This window comes from Salvelinus fontinalis, chromosome 26 (assembly GCF_029448725.1).
Source record: "Salvelinus fontinalis isolate EN_2023a chromosome 26, ASM2944872v1, whole genome shotgun sequence".
Taxonomy (NCBI): domain Eukaryota; kingdom Metazoa; phylum Chordata; class Actinopteri; order Salmoniformes; family Salmonidae; genus Salvelinus; species Salvelinus fontinalis.
Window position 1 is genome coordinate 35,550,762 of NC_074690.1, and position 23,038 is coordinate 35,573,799.

At 41.8% G+C, this 23,038-nt stretch overlaps 1 protein-coding gene across 2 annotated transcripts; it reads right to left on the reverse strand.

The window, feature by feature from the left end:
* Positions 1-1,161: 1,161 nt before the first annotated feature.
* On the reverse strand, positions 1,162-21,903 carry LOC129824185 (phospholipase ABHD3-like). 2 transcript variants are annotated; one of them, XM_055883623.1, is made up of 9 exons: positions 21,635-21,902; positions 20,283-20,446; positions 12,010-12,192; positions 10,970-11,015; positions 7,491-7,603; positions 6,784-6,957; positions 6,313-6,361; positions 6,005-6,170; positions 1,162-3,131 (listed from the first exon to the last, which is right to left on the reverse strand). In XM_055883623.1, exons 1-9 carry the CDS (start codon positions 21,791-21,793, stop codon positions 2,947-2,949), a joined length of 1,239 nt encoding a protein of 412 aa, XP_055739598.1. In that variant the 5' UTR covers positions 21,794-21,902; the 3' UTR covers positions 1,162-2,946. The 2 variants fall into 2 exon arrangements, with proteins under 2 accessions (XP_055739598.1, XP_055739599.1); XM_055883624.1 differs by having other exon boundaries at positions 3,012-3,131; positions 6,057-6,170; positions 21,635-21,903.
* Positions 21,904-23,038: the final 1,135 nt, after the last annotated feature.

Below are 23,038 nucleotides of genomic sequence, written 5' to 3' on the forward strand. Positions count from 1 at the left end.
GGAAGGTTGCAAGTTCAAATCCCCGAGCTGACAAGGTACAAATCTGTCGTTCTGCCCCTGAACAGGCAGTCAACCCACTGTTCCTAGGCCGTCATTGAAAATAAGAATTTGTTCTTAACTGACTTGCCTAGTTAAATAAAGGTTAAAAAAATAATACAAAAAAAAAAATTGTGTCTGGTCAATACAATATAGGTCACATAGATTCCTGATATTATGAAATTTGTCCACTGTCTACTCTAACGACTCTCCCTCCCAAGTTTTCTAGAACCATTTAGCTGAAACCAACACTGTCTGGGAGCTGTGTGTGTTCGTGCGTGTGAAGGATTATAGCCCGGTGTCAGCAGTACCATTTGAACCAAGGTCTGGTAGAAACACAACACCAGGACAGCCAATGACAGTGAGTCAACCAAATCTGGCCAACCAAAAACAGAGAGCCCGGCATAGCGTGACACATGTGTCATAACCTAATGACCTGGCTGTGTGGCACGTGATGGGTTATATGATAAGCCATGCGGCTTCTGTTCTGTGTGCTGTCGAATGTTACCTCCACAGCACCTCTGAATGTCGTAAGAGGCTGTGTGAGGTCGTCGGACCCGTGGACCAGAGCTTAGCAGAGAACCATCACCATGTGAATCAGATTACAGATGATTTGCCTGCATTCTGCAAAGATGTTAATATAAAGAGGGAAATGAAATGTATTTACATTGGAATATGTTTTCACTAAGGAGGAGTCAAAAGTAGAAACATATAGCGTCTTCATTTCATTCTAGTGGTGGAAATGGGGATGGATGATACAACATACATGATACAGCTTGTTATTATGCCACGTTCACTTAATGTCAGAAACTCAGACATTTCCGACTTGGTTGCTCGTTGTAGAAAGAGTTTCCCACTCGGGAAGTATCAGAATCAACCAATAGGAAGCTCTACGCAAATAACATTTGAACTCAGAGGTCCCAAGTTTCTGACATGACGTGAACGTGGCATTACACATCTCTTGGATGATAGCCATCCAATAGCTGATGCCATGATAGCTGATGCCAACAGTGGGGCAGTGACCAAATGACCAAACCCTTAAAAGTCAATAAAGTCAGGCAGAGTCAACTGAGGACATGCATTAACAAGCAGAGCACTTGAGAGAAGAGAGACAGCAAACAACTGCACTGTAGTAGGCTTCATTTAATAATGTGTTACATACAGCAAAATACACTTCATATTGATACATGTTTTTACTGGTACTTTTACTACATAGACAATTTAATTTGAAAATCTTATTGCTAGGCATGTTAAATAGAATAATTTTTTAAAATATAAAATGAAATATAATATCATAAATATAATGACTAACAAAATATGTCCTTTGTGCTACTGATTATGATGCGGTGTGTTCTAAGTCGTAAGGTTCAGGACGTGATGACGATGAGACACATGCTACTTAATGGCCACGGGGCAGAATAAAGAAACACACAAATTCCACAGGAATAAAGTCATAGGTGCATTTGAAATGACACCCTATTCCCTACAGAGTGCACTACATTTGACCAGGGTCCATGAGGTTCTGGCCAAAGGTAGTGCACTATATAGGGAATATGGTGCCATTTTGTATGCAGACAATGTCTGAAACGGTGCATTGGTGACAGTCCGGTTGCCAAATCTGGTGCTACTTTTGCTAACTCCTTTATGGTAAACAACTCCATTCTCATTGTTGTCTTATTAAGCAGAACTAAACTGGCAACCAGGCTGCATTGATGAAATATGCATCTGGTGCGGGATCACAGTCAACACAGAGGGTATGCATACATCCCATCTTACTGTAACACAATCCTATGTTCAAATGTACAATATATCATACACATCACTGTATCTAGCACCTTCATTCTAACATGAGGTTTCAGGTTGATATGCTCAGCAAATACCCTAGTAGGGTAAAATACAGTACTGGTCCATGAAGTAACTAAGACTTGGCTGTGTCTTTAACATCTGGACAACAATAACATCCCTGTGGTATTTGTATATTAATTTATTAGGCCTTTTGGGTATGGTTACTTACATATTAAAAATAATTTAAATCAAGTGTATTTGCATGAAGGAATTAGAGGCATGGTTCGTTCAAACTAAAATAGTGCAATTTCCCATTCCTTATCATTAATAATGAGTTACATTGTTAGAGCTATTTGGTGTGTGCACAGGTAGAATGTGTGAATAAAAGTGCATGCAGAAATATTCAAGAGAACATAAATACTGTGATCTGTTCGGGTAAGGTAAAGTTATCATCTCGAACCAAGTATCACGCTACTATAGCAGCTAGCTGTCTGTCATGAAAGATTAGATATGGGTTTTAAAAAAAAATTTTTTTTTAAGGAATTAACGATCTTAAACATAAAACATTCACATTCATAACAAAGACAGACAGACAGAGACAGACTATGTAAAAAATAAATACAATCCCAGAGGACTAAAATCCTACTGATACACAAGTTTCTGTTGAGAACACTGACGGACAGGGAAAGACAGCTGAAAATATTAATGTCATACAGTACTTCTGTTAACTTAAAAAAGTATTTCCACCACACAATCATTTAGCTAGCACAGCTAATGTGAACATACTCATCTTTTCACAATCGACAAGAGCAATTGCAATCACTTTTTCGAATAAGCATAGTATGAATTCATGGGGACATACATTGATTTAATTCATGTATGAAGGAATACATGAGTGGACGGACAAATGTTGTATTGTGACAGGGTGTTCACTTCAAAAGAAAATGTTTTTTGCTTGTAGGGAGGGATGGAGAAAGGGAGGGATGGAGGAGAGAGAGTGATGGAGATGAGGAAGTAAGGAGAGAAGGACTGACGGAAGGAGAAAAGGAATGAAGGAAAGGAGAGGGAGAAAAGGAAGGTGTGAAGGAACGACAGAGGGAAGGAAAAAGAGAAGAACTGGTCCTACTAGCTGGAAAGGTCATTGAGGTCACCACCCTGTTCTATGACGGCCTTGGCAAACTGCTTGAACACGCGGTCCATGTAGGTGCTCCGTCGGGGCCACAGGCCCTCCAGGAAACCAATATGGCCCCCGTGGCAGGTGATGAGGAGGGCTAGGTTAGGGTTCTGCTTCACTGCCTCCACTGGAATGGCTGAGGAGGAGAAGAGACAAAACATATTGTTAATAATCTAGCAGTCAAGCAATGGATACATATACCAAGCACTATACAGTATATTGTCGATTTAACTTCCAAAACCCCTCAGAAATACTGTATGCACGTACACATTAAGGCATTGCAAGAAATGTACAGATAGATATAAAATAATACTATTTTTTTATATTTTTATATTACTAACAGATTAAACTAATTTTGGCCAAGGGTCCGTGGAATAAGTTTAGAGGGTGTAATACAATACAATGCAATGTTATTAATCTGCAATTGATGTTCTTAGCCCTGGGCAACATGGGCCTGGGAGGCTCACAGGGATATTGGTATCCATCAAAGAAATATAATGAAAAAAAGAGAAACCTTTTATTCAATTTTTATTATATTCACAGTACTCCACCAATTGACCATTCGTTAAGCTCCACCCCCGAATTTTGGGCAACCAATCGCTGCGCTCCAATGGATCGCAACTGTAGTCGAGTCCACCACCTCCGACAAGCTCACGATTCAACGCAATGAAAGCCGGAAAGGGCTTCAAAAAAACAGTTTTCTCCAAAACATTTATGTAATTATTATTAAATAAGTGAACAGTGCACCAGGAGTAATTGCTACTGTGATTCCTGCTATGCAGAGCCTGTGAACGCGAGATAGCTAGGCAGCCACTTAATATAACTTGTTTTCTCAAAATGTAAGTTAGGTAGCTAAGTTAGCAATGTTATGAATACTTAGCTCCCATCTGCTGTCAACATCAGGATACGATTTGAGAGCACTAGTTAGCTCCAAAAGTGGTTATAGCTTAGACTGCATTCTGACAGTGAATTCAGAGGCTAGCTACACTCCAAACATAATTTTTACCAGGTTCCTGTAAAGCAATTGTAATGACAGTCCACCACAACATACCCAAGAGTTTCCTGATTAGCAACGGGTAATCTGTGTTTAATTTGATTGTGTACTGGAAACATAGTTTGAGATCATTGTGAGGTGATTTCACCAGTGGTTGAATTGGGAATTGGACTTCCCGGGAAAATGTTGTCTGAGGTTGCAACAGTAACTAAGGGGGACGTGGCTTAACTAAGGGTCAATTATCAATTTTAGTTCAATAATTCTTGTATTGTTTACAAAAACAAACAAAAAATACAGTGCCTTCAGAAAGTATTCACACTCCTTGATTTATTCCACATTTTGTTGTGTTACAGCCTGAATTCGAAATGGATTACATTTATATTTTCCCTCACCCATCTACACACAATACCCCATAATGACAAAGTGAAAACATGTTTTGAAATACAGAAATATCTAATTTACATAAGTATTCACACCCCTGAGTCAACACATGTTAGAATCGCCTTTGGCAGTGATTACAGTTGTGAGTCTTTCTGGGTAAGTCTCTAAGAGCTTTGCACACCTGGTTTGTGCAATATTTGCACATTATTCTTTTTTAAATTCTTCAAGCTCTGTGAAGTTGTTTGTTGATCATTGTTAGACAGCCATTTTCAAGTCTTGCCATATATTTTCAAACCGATTTATGTCAAAACTGTAACTAGGCCACTCAGGAACATTCAATGTTGTCTTGGTAAGCAACTCCAGTGTACATTTTGTGTTTTAGGTTATTGTCCTGCTGAAAGGTGAATTTGTCTTCCAGTGTCTGTTGGAAAGCAGACGGAACCAGGTTTTCCTCTAGGATTTTGCCTGTGCTTAGCTCTATTCCGTTTCTTTTTATTTAAAAAAAACATCCTAGTCCTTGCCGATGACAAGCATACCCATAACATGATGCAGCCACCACCATGCTTGAACATATGAAGAGTGGTACTCAGCAGTGTATTTGCTTTGTATTCAGGACGTAAAGTTAATTTCTTTGCCACATTTCTTGCAGTTTTACTTTAGTGCCTTATTGCAAACATGATGCATGTTTTGGAATAGTTTTTATTCTGTACAGGCTTCCTTCTTGAGTTACTACAATGTTTTTGATCAATCAGTTTTTTCCTATCACAGCCATTAAACTCTGTAACTGTTTCAATGTCACCATTGGACTCAGCGGTTTCCTTCCCCCCCCCCCAGCAACTGAGTTAGGAAGAACGCCTGTATCTTTGTAGTGACTGGGTGTATTGATACACCATCAAAAGTGTAATTAATAACTTCACCATACTCAAAGGGATATTCAATGTCTGTTTTTTTACACATCTACCAATAGGTGCCCTTCTTTGCGAGGCATTGGAAAACCTGCCTTGTCTTTGTGGTTGAATCGGTGTTTGAAATTCACAGCTCAACTGATTGTGACTTATTATGTGACTTGTTAGGCACATTTTTACTCCTGAACTTATTTAGGCTTGCATAACAAAGGGGTTGAAAACTTATTGAAATTCTACAAACATAATTCTACTCTAACATTATAGGGTATTGTGTGTAGACCATTGAAACAAAATCTCAATTAAATACATTTTAAATTCAGGCTGTAACACAACAAAATGTGGAAAAAGTCAACGGGTGTGAATACTTTCTGAAGGCACTGTTAATGGACTGCAATGTAATCTTTAAAATTGCAAAGTTCTCTCTGCCTCATGGCAAAACGTGTGCCAAAATGTGCCTTCCCAGGGCACGAGACGTGGTTCATCCAGCCAAGCACTGCCAAAGTCATAGCAGAACTCCTTGTATGATATTTTCTTGTGCTCTGATTTAAAGGTGGTCCCTGATGAATTTGTTATCACAAAAGGGGTCCCCAACCCCAAAACGTTTGAGAACCACTGTTCTATATTAACACTCATTGTGTATTTGCCTGCATTGTCTTTCCGAAAAGGCCTTGCTCATCGGCTAAGCAACCAACATGGAGGGCCAGGGGTGGGGTGTGATTGTGGATTCACCATGACAGGGGGAGAAGACGTCGTCTGCAGCGTTTAGACACAACATGGGCACCTGCACAGACTTGAGCTTGTGGATGGGACTGGCATCGTGGTAGTAGTCATCGTTGGTGGGGTAGCCAAACATTATAGACGTGAACCTCTCATCAAACTCACGGATGGTCTTGGCCTGCATTGGGGTTGGGATAAACAACATTTGGCAGCAGTCCAAGAGGGCCATAAGGACGAGACTAGAACGTGACTAGAATATATTGTTTTCTTTGACTTTGATTGGATTTACAGGAGGTCATTAAAAAGGAAGTGCATTTTACCTTCATCACATGATCAATGTCGTAATTCTTCTCAAGGACAGATTTGTGTCTAGAGGAGAGAAAAACATGAGGAAGCAGGAAGTAGGTTTGCTTCACTGGGGAAGTAGGTTTGCTTCAATGGGGATCATGGGGAAGCATGGGGGTTTGCTTTAATATCCAGTGACAATGTTTATGAAATGATTGGGGCCTGAGAGTAAAGTACAGAGTATAAAATATGTCCAGGATCCCCAGAGAGAGATAGCAAAGAGAGAGAGCGAGAGGGAGGGGAGTGAGAGCGAGAGAGAGGGATAGAAAGAAGCGAAAGAGAGGGAAAGAAAGAGAGGCTTGTGGCCAAGCTAGTTCACACCCTCCACAAACCTCAGGGGTCAGGTGCTAACCGCTAAAAGGAAAACAATGTAGCTCAGTGCAACTAACAGCTAAACTAGGCTAATCCCCCAGCCCAGGCTCCAGCTTCCTCTGGCCCCCACCCACCTGTCCACACCTGCCTGCAGGCAGCTAGTGAGGTAAGAGTTGAAGAGGAAGCGGTCCAGAGGCTTCTCCAGTGACGCTGTACACGCAAACACATCCCAACCTGCCGAGAACACCACCACACCCTTCAGACACGTCTCCCTGCCCTTCTTCCCCAGGTAGTTTGCCAGCATCATCCTGGGGTTCAAAAGAGGGGGAGAGGGTTGTGGGAAGAAGGGAGGGGGGAGAGCAGAGAAGGATTGTGAAATGTTACATTTTTCATCAATCTGCACTTAGCTTGGAGATTATAGCTTGAATACCTCTTTTGACATGATGTAAGTACTACTGAGAGGCTGAGCTCTCTGAATCAAATGCAAAGTGTTGTTTCTGACAGGGGGAAAGCATGAGGCTGCAAACTTTCAAAATACATAACCAACCCATGACATAATTTCTGCTGGTGAGCGTTGACCTTTTTTGAATATAGTTAAAAACCTAAGGATGACCAAGTGCGCTCTCGAGGCTCTACGTAAACCGTACTCGCTTCAGACTGACTCCCACAGTTCAGTGAAGTAATACTGTAGTATAGTATTGCTCTAGACAGATCCCGTTGACGTCAATAAGCTACAATAATACACAATTTATGCAGAAGTCTGAGTAGTGCATGTGCTTGGGATTTGGCCCAGTGAATAGTGTCTGTCCATTGAAGTGAGGATGCATGAAGAGGCACCTACCCGCCCATGGAGACCCCAGCAGCCATGAGAGGGGCGTCCTCATTTGCCCTCTGGATGTGTTCGATGACAGCCTCCAGGTCCTCTGTGTTGGCAGCGCAGTACGTTCTGGGGGTCTGGGTGACACACAAAGATAAGAAGAGTTCACCATGTGTGCTTTTGCAGAGTGTGTGTACTGTGCACCATTTCCCTGCACGTGCACACACTGTTAGGGTATCGATAGTCAGGCGTGCACATACGGTACATGAATTACACTCAAGCCTTCATACCTTCTCTCACACGTGCACAAACACTGCTTGTGATTTAGAGGCCAAACAATCACCATGACGCTATGTAGTTTTCATGGTGCTCTATTGATGAGTGGTAGAAAAAGAAGGTCTGGCTTTACAAATGGCTGATTCAGGCTATTTGGAGTTAGCGCAGTAGCAACCACAAGAGCAGTTATAACACCATTAAAGAGCAGTCAGAGCTGTGTAGCATGCAGCCTGCATCTGGATAGCCTTTGGACTGTAGCATCATCTGTCCATCACTATCAATTAATGCAAGAAATTCTTGTTAAACATTAAGCAAATGACCCGCTTAGTCAAATGAGACCACCGACATGGAGAACAATAATGGGCCACTAAGGTTTGAGAAAAGAAAATAAAACTCAATTTATTTTATATTTAACCTTTATTGAACTAGGCAAGTCAATTAAGAACAAATTATTATTTACAATGACGGCCTACCCCGGCCAAACCCTGACGACTTTGGGCCAATTGTGCGCCGCCCTATGGGACTCCCAATCACGGCCGGTTGTGATGCAGCCTGTAATCAAACCAGGGTCTGTAGTGACGCATCTAGCACTGAGATGCAGTGCCTTAGACCGCTGCGCCACTTGGGACATTCAATGACGAAACGAAATGAAACATAACAGGGTTTTAAAAGGTGACAATGAATTCAAATACTAGTACAATCTAAAATGGGACAGGCTACAGCTTTACAACTGTTCTATGTTGTACCTAAAACCCACTAAAGTACTAATAACTGACAACACATGGATTTAAAATAACCTTAAAGAAGCAGGTTTTATAACTTTATACTCCCTGACATCATCACTTCAGCGTTTCAAGTCCATTTAACGTAACCTATTTCTCAGTCAGACATGTTGTCTATCTCTGTGGCTGCATACCAGTACCTTTCCTCATCAATATTAATGCGCAAAGCTCAGCCAAAGTGGAAGCTGTTTTTTCACAGCAGCCATATCCACTTGCTGTGTCGTCGTAGAAAACGTTTTTGAGTAGACGACTTGAGAGGAGTAGGAACTGTACTGGTACGGTTACAACGATAATATCCACAATAAAAACAGTGTGAACCAATTTCCCTTTTGATGATACAGTATTAAAGTTAACTACAATACAACACAGTTCAATGTCCAATAACCATCCATTGTATTGTAGTACTGGTAAATATTACTATGATATGTGATGCGACTCAAATGTACCAACTAAGTGTAACAGAGGCCGTTCGAAACCTGAAGAACTGAATTAGCTCCGAGAGGGAACCTCTCACAGAGCAGGACATTCATTCTAATACTGTGCCCTATTTAAACAATGGACGCCATTTACACTAAACTGGCCACAAAGAAAACAGTCAAAGGCTTATGAATGCGTAGGCAGTTGCATTAAAACCTCAAAGCTAGTGGAAGAAGGGTCATTCCTTTCCTACCACCACGTTGTGTAGTGCAATAGTTATACTCTGAGATCATAGTACTGTTATATATACATACCTGTACATACAAAATACTGGAAATATTTATTTAACTAGGCATAATTAGAGTACTTCTGTCACGCCCTGGCCTTAGTATTCTTTGTTTTCTTTATGTTTTTTAGTTAGGTCAGGGTGTGACATGGGGAATGTATGTGTTTTTGTAGTGTCTAGGGGTGTTGTATGTGTATGGGGCAGTGTCTAGTGTAGTTGTCTAATTATGTCTATGGCTGCCTAGATTGGTTCTCAATTAGAGGCAGCTGTGGTTCATTGTCTCTGATTGAGAGCCATATTTAAGGCAGTCATGGGCATTGGGGTTTTGTGGGTAATTGTCTTGTTGAACGTTTGTTGCTTGTCTATGCACTTATGTCATTTAGCTTCACTGTTGTTTTGTTTAGTTTGTATTCAGTGTTCGTTTCATGTTTTTCCTTCTCTCAATAAAAGAGAAATGCATTTTGCACACGCTGCGCCTTGGTCCTCTCTCTCACCCATAGACGATCGTGACAACTTCCTACCTCATCATGCAGACAACACGTGAAGTTTGTTTGATTTTTTTCACATGTGCACTCATAGAGATCCTATTCAATTACTTGAACTCTAATTCCTACTTATCTGTGTGCACTACAGTATTGGCCCAGTTTGGCAACAGAGAATAGCCCTTTCAGATGAAACCCTGGCCTGGGTTACAAGATAACAGTAACTGGTGTGTGTGTGTGTGTGTGTGTGTGTGTGTGTGTGTGTGTGTGTGTGTGTGTGTGTGTGTGTGTGTGTGTGTGTGTGTGTGTGTGTGTGTGTGTGTGTGTGTGTGTGTGTGTGTGAGTGGGTGTGTGTGTGTGTGTGTGTGTGTGTGTGTGTGTGTGTGTGTGTGTGTGTGTGTGTGTGTGTGTGTGTGTGTGTGTGTTCTTGCTTGAGTGCATGTGTGTCTGTCTTTGTGACTGTGCATGTGAATACAACAACGACAAGACACAAAACAACCCATTTATTTATTCTGAGAGCACGGATCTCAAAAAGGACATTGTGGCCACAAACTATGGCACGATACAAGGTTCCATTTGTCGATTGGCTGAGCTGTTTGGGTGACACCGATACCTAATATAATTTATGCACATTAGCATCTCTTGAATAGCATCATAGCACTTCCTCACTTCAATGGAGATTGACAACCTAATCGTTGGCTAAATAGATCTGGAACGGGTGTAGATTCATAGATAAAGTTTGAGCTACAGTTGGTGTCAGAATAGCATGTGCTTGGTGAAGACAGGACAGGGCAAGGTCATTCTGCTCTATGGTCCAGTGTTAGAATACACTATCCACCTGTAACTTCAATCCCTGCTATGTAACAACATAGTCTGTCTGCACCCTGTCTGGACTAGGCTCCCTATGGGTAACCCAATACACTATGGGTTACACACTATGGGTTACACATGACCCAGACATGTTATGGGCTGCTCGGTGACATAGTGAAGGGGGTGTCACACTGATAAATAGCACCAATGACAATGCAGGGGAAAGCCTGCACAGGCATGTGGAGCACCACTAGGATGTAGGGCCTATGTCTTTGTCATGTTGTGAGTGTTTGCATAGCCGTGTAGATGAAGATACCTTTTCATTGTACAGAGTAAAATAGTAGTTTCAAACTGTTGTGCTTTTGAATGCATGTCTGAATTTAAAACAAAAAAGGTACACATGCACAAATCCTTTTGAAACTGTACTTTGTATGAATATTAGATTCTTACCAAGAGAGTTTCGCCAGACACCCCTCTGTTGTTGAATACCGCACACCTGAAACACAAAAACATGCACTTTAGCCTTTGAATTCCATTCATTCCATTTCTTTCCTTGCATTCCTTGAGAAATTACAAGACTAATGCTAATATGATTACGTTCCTAAATGTAAGCGAGTGCCAGCGTGATAACTATGTTCTAACTTCCAGGTGCACTGCATGACTCAAAATAACACGCTGCCCCCAATCTGTTTTTCTATTAGTGCTGAACAGCAGTATCATACATTTCTCTACTCATCTGTTATCTGAGAGACTCAACCTTGCTGTTTCTATCTGTAAAACTCAGCAGCAGGGTGGGGCCATACTGTAGATTGGGGGGGGTGGACACAGCAAGGAGTGGTGACGTACATTTGCTTCCTGCTGCAAAGCTTGTACCAGTAAGCTGTAATTCACTAAGCTAGCAGGACAGGGGTGAGGGCCGGGGTGAAAGATGCTGACTTTGCCTGCTTGCCCCCCCCTCCCTTCCCTGCTCCGTTTGCTTGCCTATCCCCCCCCAGGAACCTTCTCTAAACTACTCCCTCGGTTTTAAAGAACGAGTACAGAGAACACAAGGGGCTTTTTGGAGGAGAGAAAACTGCCTCCCTCGGCATCTCTTAGGGCTTGTGCAACGTTCAGCTCTTTCTCTCCAAAGCAGCTCTGCTCTGCCTACTGAGAGATTGGCTAGCCTCTCTATTGTTGCAGCTGCCTACCTCAAGTAACCCTAATCCATTCATACACAGTTGTTATAACACAATGTACAAATGCGTTTGAAAGTACTGTCAACTCCTGATATAGAGTATGTTCACTGCAAAGAAAATGTATTTGAATTTGGACTACTGAACTGCAATGCACTGAAACAGATGAGTGTGTCATCAAGAGTGGACTGTACACAGTGTTTAAAATAGTCCTACAGGCTAAAATATAGGCCTAATCCACAGTATTGAATGGAGCAATAGTTTGAATTAATGAAAACGGTGCAGTACTGTCTAGTACTTCTAGCCAAGAACACACACCTATATCCCAGCTCCCTGCTCTGCTGGACCATGTGGAGGATGTAGGACTCTCTGCTGGTGCCGGTCAGGCCTGGAAGCAGCAGGACGGTGGGGCGTGTGGCCGAGTTGGGGTGGGAGGCGCTGTCATCGTTGTCGAACCAATCCAGAGAGATCTGCCCTCCATCTGCTGCTCTGATGAGCTCACTGCAGAGAGGAGAAGGTCAGACATAACAGTCAGAAGAGAAGCGGGACAGGCCGGGTAGAAAAAGACAGCACTAAATTACAGACACACAAACTAGGGATTATCATGGGTAACCGGGATCCCGGGACTGTCCTGAGAACACTTCACGTTTCCCGAAAAGAAAAATGATGGCTCATTTCTTCCCCAATGTCTGCACTAATACAATTCTACAGCATCAGGTTAGCAAGAAATGTAGTAGCACATTATCCAAACAGCTTGTAGCATGGAAGCCTAGTTTATTTACTTCATACAAAGTGGCCATAAATTCAAAGCGCACGCAAAATTGACACTGCCGGTCTTGCCGGACTGCATTCGCTACCTGAATTCAGTTAATAAACCCTAAAGGAAACCCCATACAGTGTAGTCTATTAAAGAACGTGTGTCTCTTTGAGCTGTCATTGTAAGTCTTCAGACAGTTACACATTTGATAGGCCTATGCACAATTCACTACATAGGCATCTTTGTCATGAAGTCTGTTAACAATTCAGCGAGACATGAGGGATAATGCTATCCTCTTGTCCAAGAGCCTAGGCTATTTTCCTGTCAAGTCCCAATCCCACTGAAAACCAAAATCGTGACTACTTTATTCTGTAATCCATAGGTTGGATTATCAAAAAGCACGTCTCTTGGTTATGCATGTCAAAATGCCGTTATAACATTTCTCCTGCTTCTCTGCGCATTCTCGTACATGCTGCCCAAATGAGAACTTCGGTAGAGAATGTGTGAATAGGGAGGAGGTACTAAGATAACATATGGAATTCTTTTAAGATGGTCATACCATGGATCATTTAGCTATTTGATTTAGAGTTTTCTTATCCCTTTAGGTATATATATATTTTATTTATTTATTTGGCCTTTACTACTATAGCTCATAGAAACTATTTGAATAACATATTCCTAAATGGCAAAAAAATACATTCCTTTTGATAGATTTTTTTACTAAGGTTTTGAAGTGTCTGTCCTATATCTAGGAGATACACTACATGACCAAAAGTATGTGGACACCTACTGATGTTTTGGGCAATTAGGCCTGGCTCGCAGTCAATGTTCCAATTCATCCCAAAGGTGTTAGATGGGGTTGAGGTCTGGGTTGTGTGCAGGCCTGTCAAGTTCTTCCACACTGATCTCGACAAACCATTAATGTATGGACCTCACTTTGTGCACGGGGGCATTGTCATACTGAAACAGGAAAGGGCCTTCCCCAAACTCTTGCCACAAAGTTGGAAGCACAGAACTGTCAAGAATGCCATTGTATGCTGTAGCGATAAGATTTCCCTTCACTGGAACTAAGGAGCCTGAACCATGAAAAAAAAACTTCAGACCATTATTCCTCCTCCACCAAACTTTACAGTTGGCACTCTGCAACTGCCAAACCCAGATTCGCCCATCGGTCTGCCAGATGGTGAAGCGTGATCCATCACTCTAGAGAACGCGTTTCCAAAGCCCAATGGGGGTGAGTTTTACACCACTTCAGCCAACGCTTGGCATTGCGCATGGTGATCTTAGGCTTACGTGCGGCTGCTCGGCCATGGAAATCCATTTCATGAAGCTCCCGACGAACAGTTACTGTGCTGATGTTGTTTCCAGAAACAGTTTGGAACTCGGTATTGAGTGTTGCAGCCGAGGACAGACAATTTTTACATGCTTCGCGTTTCAGCACTTGGTGGTCCCATTCTGTGAGCTTGTGTGGCCTACCACTTCGCGGCCGAGTAGTTATTGCTCCTAGAAGTTTCCACTTCACAATAATAGCACTTACAATTGACCGGGGCAGCTCAAGCAGGGAAGAAATTTTACGAACGGAGTTGTTGGCAAGGTTCCATCCTATGACGGTGCCACGTTGAAAGTCACTAAGCTCTTCAGTAAGGCCATTCTACTGCCAATGTTTGTCTATGAAGATTGCATGGCTGTGTGCTCGATTTTATACACCTGTCAGCAACGTGTGTGGCTGAAATGGCCGAATCCACTAATTGGAAGGGGTGTCAACATACGTTTGTATATACTGTATAGTGTATATCTATATCTATATGTACACTGAAGAAAATATCAACAGAACATGTAAAGTGTTGGTCCCATGTTTCATAAGCTGAAATAAAAGATCCATGAAATGTTCCATGTGCACAAAAAGCTTATTTCTCTCAGATGTTGTGCACACATTTGTCTACATCCCTGTTAGTGAGCCGTTCTCCTTTGTCAAGATAATCCATCCACCTGACAGGTTTTGCATATCAAGAAGCTGATTAAACAGCATGATCATTAAAAAAGGCGTACCTTGTGCTGGGGACAATAAAAGGCCAATGTGCAGTTTTGTCACACATCACAATGCCACAGATGTCTCAAGTTGAGGGAGCGTGCAATTGGCATGCAGAGCTGTTGCCAGAGAATTTAATGTACATTTTTCTACCGTAAGCCGCCTTCAACGTCGTTTTAGAGAATTTGGCAGTACGTGCGTGGCGTCATGTGGGCAAGCAATTTGCTGATGTCAACATTGTGAACAGAGTGCCCCATGAAGGTGGTGGGGTTATGGTATGGGCAGGCATAAGCTACGGACAACGAACACAATTGCATTTTATCGATGCCAATTTGAATGTACAGAAATACCGTGACGAGATCCTGAGGCTCATTGTGAGGCCCTTTTTTAAAAAGGTTTCTGTGAACAACAGATACATATCTGTATTCCCGGTCATGTAAAATCCATAGATTAGGTCCAAATGAATTTATTTCAATTGACTGACTTCCGCATATGAACTGTAACTGTAACTCAGTAAAATCTTTGAAATTGTTGCATGTTTTATTTATTTATATATATATAGAGAGAGAGAGAGAGAGAGAGAGAGAGAGAGAGAGAGAGAGAGAGAGAGAGAGAGAGAGAGAGAGAGAGAGAGAGAGAGAGAGAGAGAGAGAGAGAGAGAGAGAGATCTGATATCGAATACTTTAAGGTATAGAATTATTAACAACTGTAATTGTCACTCCCTGATCTGTTTTACCTGTTCTTGTGATTGTTTCCACCTCCTCCAGGTGTGACTTATTTTCCCCAGTGTATTTATCCCTGTGTTTCCTGTCTCTCTGTACCAGTTCGTCTTGTATGTTTTCAAGTCAACCAGCGTGTTTTCCCATGTGCCTGTTTTCTATTATCTCTTTCCTAGTCTTCCCTGTTTTGACCTTTGCAGGTTTTTTTCTGGACTCCGTACCCGCCTGCCTGACCCTTCTGCCTGCCCTGACATCGAGCCTGTCTGCCACTCTTTTCACCTCTTGGACTCAGAATCTGGTTTTGACCTTTTGCCTGTCCACGACCATTCTCTTGCCTTCTCCTTTTGGATTATAAATAAACTACCAAGACTCTAACCATCTGCCTTGTGCCCTTAGAGTAATATTTATTTTCTTGTTGGAACCTATATGGATCTATATTTCCACTTGAGAAATACTGCACCAAACATCTTACTTAGATGTAAAATTGTGCGACCAGACCTCCTCGGCAAAAACGCCAAAATTAATTACCGATTTATCTTAGATTCATTATAACTATTTTGAGGAATTGTATAATGACTATGTTGTTGCTATGGTGTCTCAAGAGGGACAAAGTAATACTGCGTTTTTTAAGCGAAGGGTCTTGTATGAGAGTATGCGAGGCACGGACGTTCCCTTCCCCTAGCTGAGTTCTGCTAGGAGCAAACTGAACCTAGTATGCAGATCATTTTTGCCACCTAATTGGTATTTTGACCAATCAGATCAGATCTTTTGCCTCTAATTGGGAAAAGATCAGAATTGGGCTGCCTGTACAATTGCAGCCGTGCAGTCCCACCTGCACCATTTTCTTGACAACCACTTTATTTCACTAGTGATCAGCCTCACAAGCTGCATTTATACAGGCAGCCCAATTCATATCTTTTGCCAATGATTTAGAATATCTGATACTTATCTGATCTTTTCCCTAGTGTAAACAGAAAAAAAAAAATCTGATTTGACTTCCAATTTAAATCACATCCATATGTGGATCTCAATCCTGATACAATTCTGATGCTCCATTTGCGACCTCCGTCTGGGCGCTCAGATCAGATTTTTTTGCTCTGAAGAGATTTTGTTCTCTGCAGCTGCAGTGGATTCTTATGGAGAATAAATGTATAGTTTCCCCGAGCCTACCCCGTTAGCTGGGGTCAATGAGTCCCAGTGCAATCCATCTCACGCCAACCAACCAACCGAGCGACCAGACGACAACATTGGTTGCAAATGCCTGTATGACTGGAAGAGGAATGAAATTACAGAACCACACCAGCATTAAATATGCACTTAAAGGCGAGACTAGAGCAGCCACTGGTGTCGTGGGCCGTGCACCAATCTGGAGCCAGCTGGTTGGGCCGTGTACCAATCGAGAGCGAGCACGACCCATAAGCAGAAACAGGAGGACACCTTTTTTATAGACATGCTAATCTCAGATGCGGATGAGTGGAGTGAGAGAGAGAGAGAAAAATGTCACTCCGACAGCCAGCGATAGTCGAGAAAATCATGATCAGCTTTCAAGGATCTCTGTCCCATTCAGTTCAACATTCCATGGTGGGTCAAATAGTCAAATTGCCATGGTCTGAGGCACTTTTCCAATTCTAATAATGCAATTTCTATGCTCTGTCCTTGTGTAGATTTGACTATGGTTAGTAGAGGTCTTCTCTTCCCTCATGACTAATAACCTCCAGCAAATATCATTGGCTAAACACACACACACACACACACACACACACACACACACACACACACACACACACACACACACACACACACACACACACACACACACACACACACAGGCTTTGATCTGAGACAGGTGGTGGGTGAGACCACAATGGTGCATTGTGGGAAGTGGGAAACATGTAGCTGCTTGATTGGACAATTGTCAAACAAAGGCCAAGAGAAGTGGAATGCCCTTGACACTAGGGCATCCTTCTGAGTCACTGTATCAGATTAGGGCAAGTCTGTCTGACTGCTATCAAGGCCAGGACAATAGTAATAGATGACCTATAGTCCCATTCTGTGGTTAGTTACCTATAGTGCCACTTTCAGCAATAGTAGTAAAGATTTCAGAAGGTCTACTCTATCTTGATTGGCTATTAAAGTTGATGATGATATTGCTCCTTAGTGGACAACCTACATAAACACAGTAACTAATGACAACGATCAAATAATTTGGTATTTTCGGTCAGTAAATCAGATCAAATCCCTATTTTGATTCTAGCTCTGTGGAATATACTATACTATATATATTACATACAGAGCCTTCGGAAAGTATTCAGACCCCTTGACTTTTTCCACATTTTGTTAGGTTACAGCTTTATTCAAAAATGTATAAAATAAAATAAAAATGTGTCAATCAATCTGCACACAACACCCCATAATGACAAAGCAAAAACAGGTTTTAAGAAAAGTATTCTAATTTACAAAATATATATATATATATAAAACATTTACATAAGTATTCAGACCATTTACTCAGTACTTTGTTGAAGCACCTTTGGCAGCGATTACAGCCTCGACTCTTCATGGGCATGATGCTACAAGCTTGGCACACCTGTAGTTGGGGAGTATCTCCCATTCTTCTCTGCAGACCCTCTCAAGCTCTGTCAGGTTGGATGGGGAGCGTTGCTGAACAGCTATTTTCAGGTCTCTCCAGATATGTTCGATCGGGTTCAAGTCCGGGCTTGGCTGGGCCACTCAAGGACATTCAGAGACTTGTCCCGAAGCCACTCCTGCGTTGTCTTGGCTGTGTGATTAGGGTCTTTGTCCTGTTGGAAGGTGAACCTTCGCCCCAGTCTGAGGTCCTGAGCACTCTGGAGCAGGTTTTCATTAAGGATCTCTCTGTACTTTGCTCTGTTCTTCCTCGATCCTGACTAGTCTCCCAGTCCCTGCTGCTGATAAACATCCATCGTAGGGATGGTGCCAGGTTTCCTCCAGAAGTGATGCTTGGCATTCAGACCAAAGAGTTCAATCTTGGGTTCATCAGACCAGAGAATCTTGTTTCTCATTGTCTGAGAGTCTTTAGGTGCCTTTTGGCAAACTCCAAGCGGGCTGTCATGTGCCTTTTAACGAGGAGTGGCTTCCATCAGGCCATTGTACCATAAAGTTATGATTGATGGAGTGCTGCAGAGATGGTTGTCCTTCTGGAAGGTTCTCCCATCTCCACAGGGGAACTCTAGAGCTCTATCAGAGTGACCATTGGGTTCTTGGTCACCTCCCTGACCAAGACCCTTCTCCCCCGATTGCTCAGTTTGGCCGGGCGGTTCTAGGAAGAGTCTTGGTGGTTCCAAACTTCTTCCAGTTAAGAATGATGGAGGCCATTGTGTTCTTGGGGACCTTCAATGATGCAGAATTTTTTATTTATTATATGCAACAATTTCTAAAAACCTGTTTTTGCATCATCATTATGGGGTATTGTGTGTAGATTGCTAAGGCTTGATTTTTTAAAATTTATTTTAGAATAAGGCTGTAACGTAACAAAATGTGGAAAAAGTCAAGGGGTCTGAGTACTTTCCGAAGGCACTGTATATACAGTACCAGTCAAAAGTTTGGATACACCTACTCATTCCAGGGTTTTCCTTTATTTTTACTATTTTCTACATTGTATATCAAAACGATGAAATAACACATATGTAATCATGTAGTAACCAAAAAAAGTGTTAAACAAATCAAACTATATTATGTTTGAGATTCTTCAAAGTAGGCACCCTTTGCCTTGATGACAGCTTTGCACACTTGGCATTCTCTCAACCAGCTTCACCTGGAATGCTTTTCCAACAGTCTTAAAGGAGTTCCCACATATGCCACACACACACACATTATATATATATATATATATATATATATATATATATATATATATATATATATATATATATATATATATATATATATATACACACTAACTACCCCCAACTCCATTGAATTCATTTCAACCCACCTAATAAATGCAGGAGTCCTTGGACACCCTGACCATTAATCTCTAACAGAATGCATTAAAGTGGCAGCGGTTGCCTGAGCCAATACCATCACACAAAAGATTCCTTTCACGTTTCTGCTGATAAGTCTTGACGAAGGGCAAGAGGTGCAACCCACTGGGCACAGACGTCAATTCAACGTTCATTCTACCTGTTCACTAGACCAAGTGACCCTTGAACTTTGACACTTATTTAAGAGAATTGGCAATAAATCACAATCTGTATTGTAAAGACTATTCTAGTAATAGTTTTTACATGCCCCCCCAAAAGTTCTGTCCATGTCTAACAGTATAACTTTAGTCCGTCCCTTCGCCCCGACCCGGGCGCAAACCAGGGACCCTCTGCACATATCAACAACAGTCACCCACGAAGCATCGTTACCCATCGCTCCACGAAGGCCGCGGCTCTTGCAGAGCAAGGGGAACCACTACTTCAAGGTCTCAAAGCGAGTGATGTAACCGACTGAAACGCTATTAGCGAACACCACCGCTAACTAGCTAGCCATTTCACATCCGTTACAATCACCCCCCTTTCGACCTCCTCCTTTTCCGCAGCAACCAGTGATCCGGGTCAACAGCATCAATCTAACAGTATTAACTTTACGTCCGTCCCCTCGCCCATACCCGGGCGCGAACCAGGGACCCTCTGCACACATCAACAACAGTCACACACGAAGCATCGTTACCCATCGCTCCATAAAAGCCGCGGCTCTTGCAGGGCAAGGGGAACCACTACTTCAAGGTCTCAAAGCGGGTGACGTAACCGATTGAAACGCTATTAGCGCGCACCACCGCTAACTAGCTAGCCATTTCACATCCGTTACACATGTCCCTGCATACAGGTGTATTTTTAAACTAACACCATGCAACAGGCTTCTCTCTTATGAGACATGAGCTCCATGAGTTTAAACCAATTTCTCCAATTGAATTCCTGTTCACCCAGTTCCATTTCACCATCAGACCAGGGAAACCCCTTCCCTTCACATGCTAAAGATCCTCTTGCAATATGTTCATTTTGAGATAGTTCTTTCAACAATAACACCACTACCATCACTTTTGATCCTATAAAAGTCTTACTTTCTGTAGCTGACCCCCGGTTTAGCCGTGACGAAGGGCCTAAGCACCGTCTGGATCCGGCTCTCCCAGCACCAGAAGGTGGGGTAGTAGGTCTCTGACACCACGGGACATTGGTCCCGCAGGAACTGGTAGAACTTCTTACCACCAGAAATCAGTTGGGGCTTCTGCAATACAAGACATGAAGTGTGTGAGTGATGTGGCTTTCACGTTATTGAGGGGAAGTGGAGGAGAAATGTCTGACCATGCAAGTCGAAGATACATTGTTGTACCTTTCCTACATTGAATTTACGCAATGTATACTACAGACGACAGACAATCTCCTGAATACAGTTCATTATACTTCATCATTCACAATCTACACCACTACTCCCTTACAATACCCTTAAAAACATTGTGAAGCCTCTTCACTGAAATCACACGATTTTGAATATTGATTCCAAAGGAAGGATCTCAACAACTATAGTGTAATTGTAATGCAATATCAAGAATGGAATCTCAATATTTTATATTGCTCTAAATTTGGTCTAGAGGACTGTATAATAAGTGTCAGAAAATATTAAATGTTTTGGTGAGTTTTAGGGACATTCTGCAGTCACTAGATGAGATGAAAGAGACTGGTAATGAGAATACAGTGACAGTAGGCAGTGTTGTAAATGGGATTATATGAGGTCACCACAATATCAAACACATCTGTCCTATCAGAGCATATAGGTCCTTATACATGTGCAGCACATCTCTGAACATGTAAAACAAAAAACGTAATGCACGGCCGTTATTGTGTGTTTTATTATTATCAAACATTCGCCTGGTGTTATATAGGCCTATGCTTTCCATTATTGGGAAAATCGAATATTGGAAAACCCATTAATTCCTGAATATCCAGTAGACCTACAGTAGGTAAGGAACAATCATTGCATGAACATTTCTGACAGCTTGCATGACAATAGCCTAAACCGAGCCTACATGATCGACATTTCAGATTACAAAACCAACAAACGACTCACGATCAAATATATGCGGCCTAAATAGCAATTCAACTTTTGTAAATATGTAGCCTTGGCCTAATTGTACAAATTTTAAATTTTCACATTTAGTCCGGAGAAAAATCATACGATAGCATTTTATTGAGAGATTAAATCGCATGTGCAGTACCGCAGATGCTCGTACGCTACAGTAATAAATCAGCCCCCTCAGCAAACCATGCAGCAGCTGAGCCGGTTTGATGCGCAAAAGCGCGAGCAATATCCCTCATAATAACCGTTATGCCACATTCTAATAATTAAAATACAAGTTGCAGGTTACAATGTATCCCAAATAATTATTCTTCAAAGCAGCCTCTGTGACCTCCCTACCTTCGCGACAGAGATCAAGTAATAGTAGGCATAAGCTGCGCTGAAGCCAAGCACCAGTGACAATACACCAGATCCAAAAAGTCCAACTTTCACTTGATTTTCCAGATAAAGTGACAGGTCCCTTGTCAAAACATTCAAATTGAAGTCCAGTGAGATCATTGCCAGGTCCCTGTTATCTCGCGCTTTCAGGTATAGCGGCCAGGTTCGAATGAAACCTCTGCTCCTCTGGATGCACGCACTAATGTGAAGGGGAGAGTCAAGGGGAGCGATATATATAGAGGCAGACGATGGCGCTATTTGACCGGACTGCGCTGAGCCGTAGCAGGCGCAATATTAGGCTATATAACACCTGCAGTGGAAGCAGCCAACATTGCATCCGGGACAGCGCACATTTTGTCCGATTTATCTTTTTCGTAGCAGGTTACGCAGCAGGTTAGGATAATTAAAGTAGCGTGTTAGGATAATTAGATTAAGGTTAGGAAAAGGGTGAAGGTTAGGGTTAGCTAAAATACAACAATAACATTTTTATTTTGAAATAAATGTCACAAAAGTTGTACCTTTCTAGCCATGACCCAGAGTCTGGGGACAATCAAGGCTGTGTTACATCACCACGACTGGAATTACGCAAGGGCCGTGTTGCATGTGCCCAGTGGTGGAAAAAATACCCAATTGTCATACTTGAGTAAAAGTATAGATACCTTAATAGAAAGTTACTCAAGTAAAAGTTAGTCACCCAGTAAAATACTACTTGAGTAAAAGTCTAAAAGTATTTGGTTCTAAATATACTTAAGTATCATAAGTAAAACTGTAAATAATGTCAAATTCCTTACATTAAGCAAAGACAGCACCATTTTCTTGTTTTAAAAATGTACAGACATCATTTATAAAATATGTGTATGTGTTTAGTAAGTCTGACAAATCAGAGGGCAGTAGGGATGACCAGGGATGTTCTCTTGATAAGTATTTGAATTGGACCATTTTCCTGTCCTGCTAAGCATTCGAAATGTAATGAGTACTTTTGGGTGTCATGGAAAATGTATAGAGTAAAATGTACACAATTTTCTTGAGGAATGTAGTGAAGTAAAAGTAAAAGTTGCCAAAAAATATAGTACAGACACCCCAAAAAACGACTTAACTAGTACTTTAAAGTATTTTTACTTAAGTACTTTATACCACTGCATGTGCCATCTATTGGCCTGAACAGACCTGTGTCTGTTGTCATAATGGTCTGTCACTTGGACGATTCTTTGGAATCCATTCAAATCTTTAAGTCCAGTGCTTTTTAACAGTCAACGAATTAGATATAATCAGTGTACCCTTAGCCTGCCTAATGCACTTTTACATCCAGTCTAAATCACTGATCTTATCACAACAAATTAGATCAGAGATATCTTCAAGAGAGAA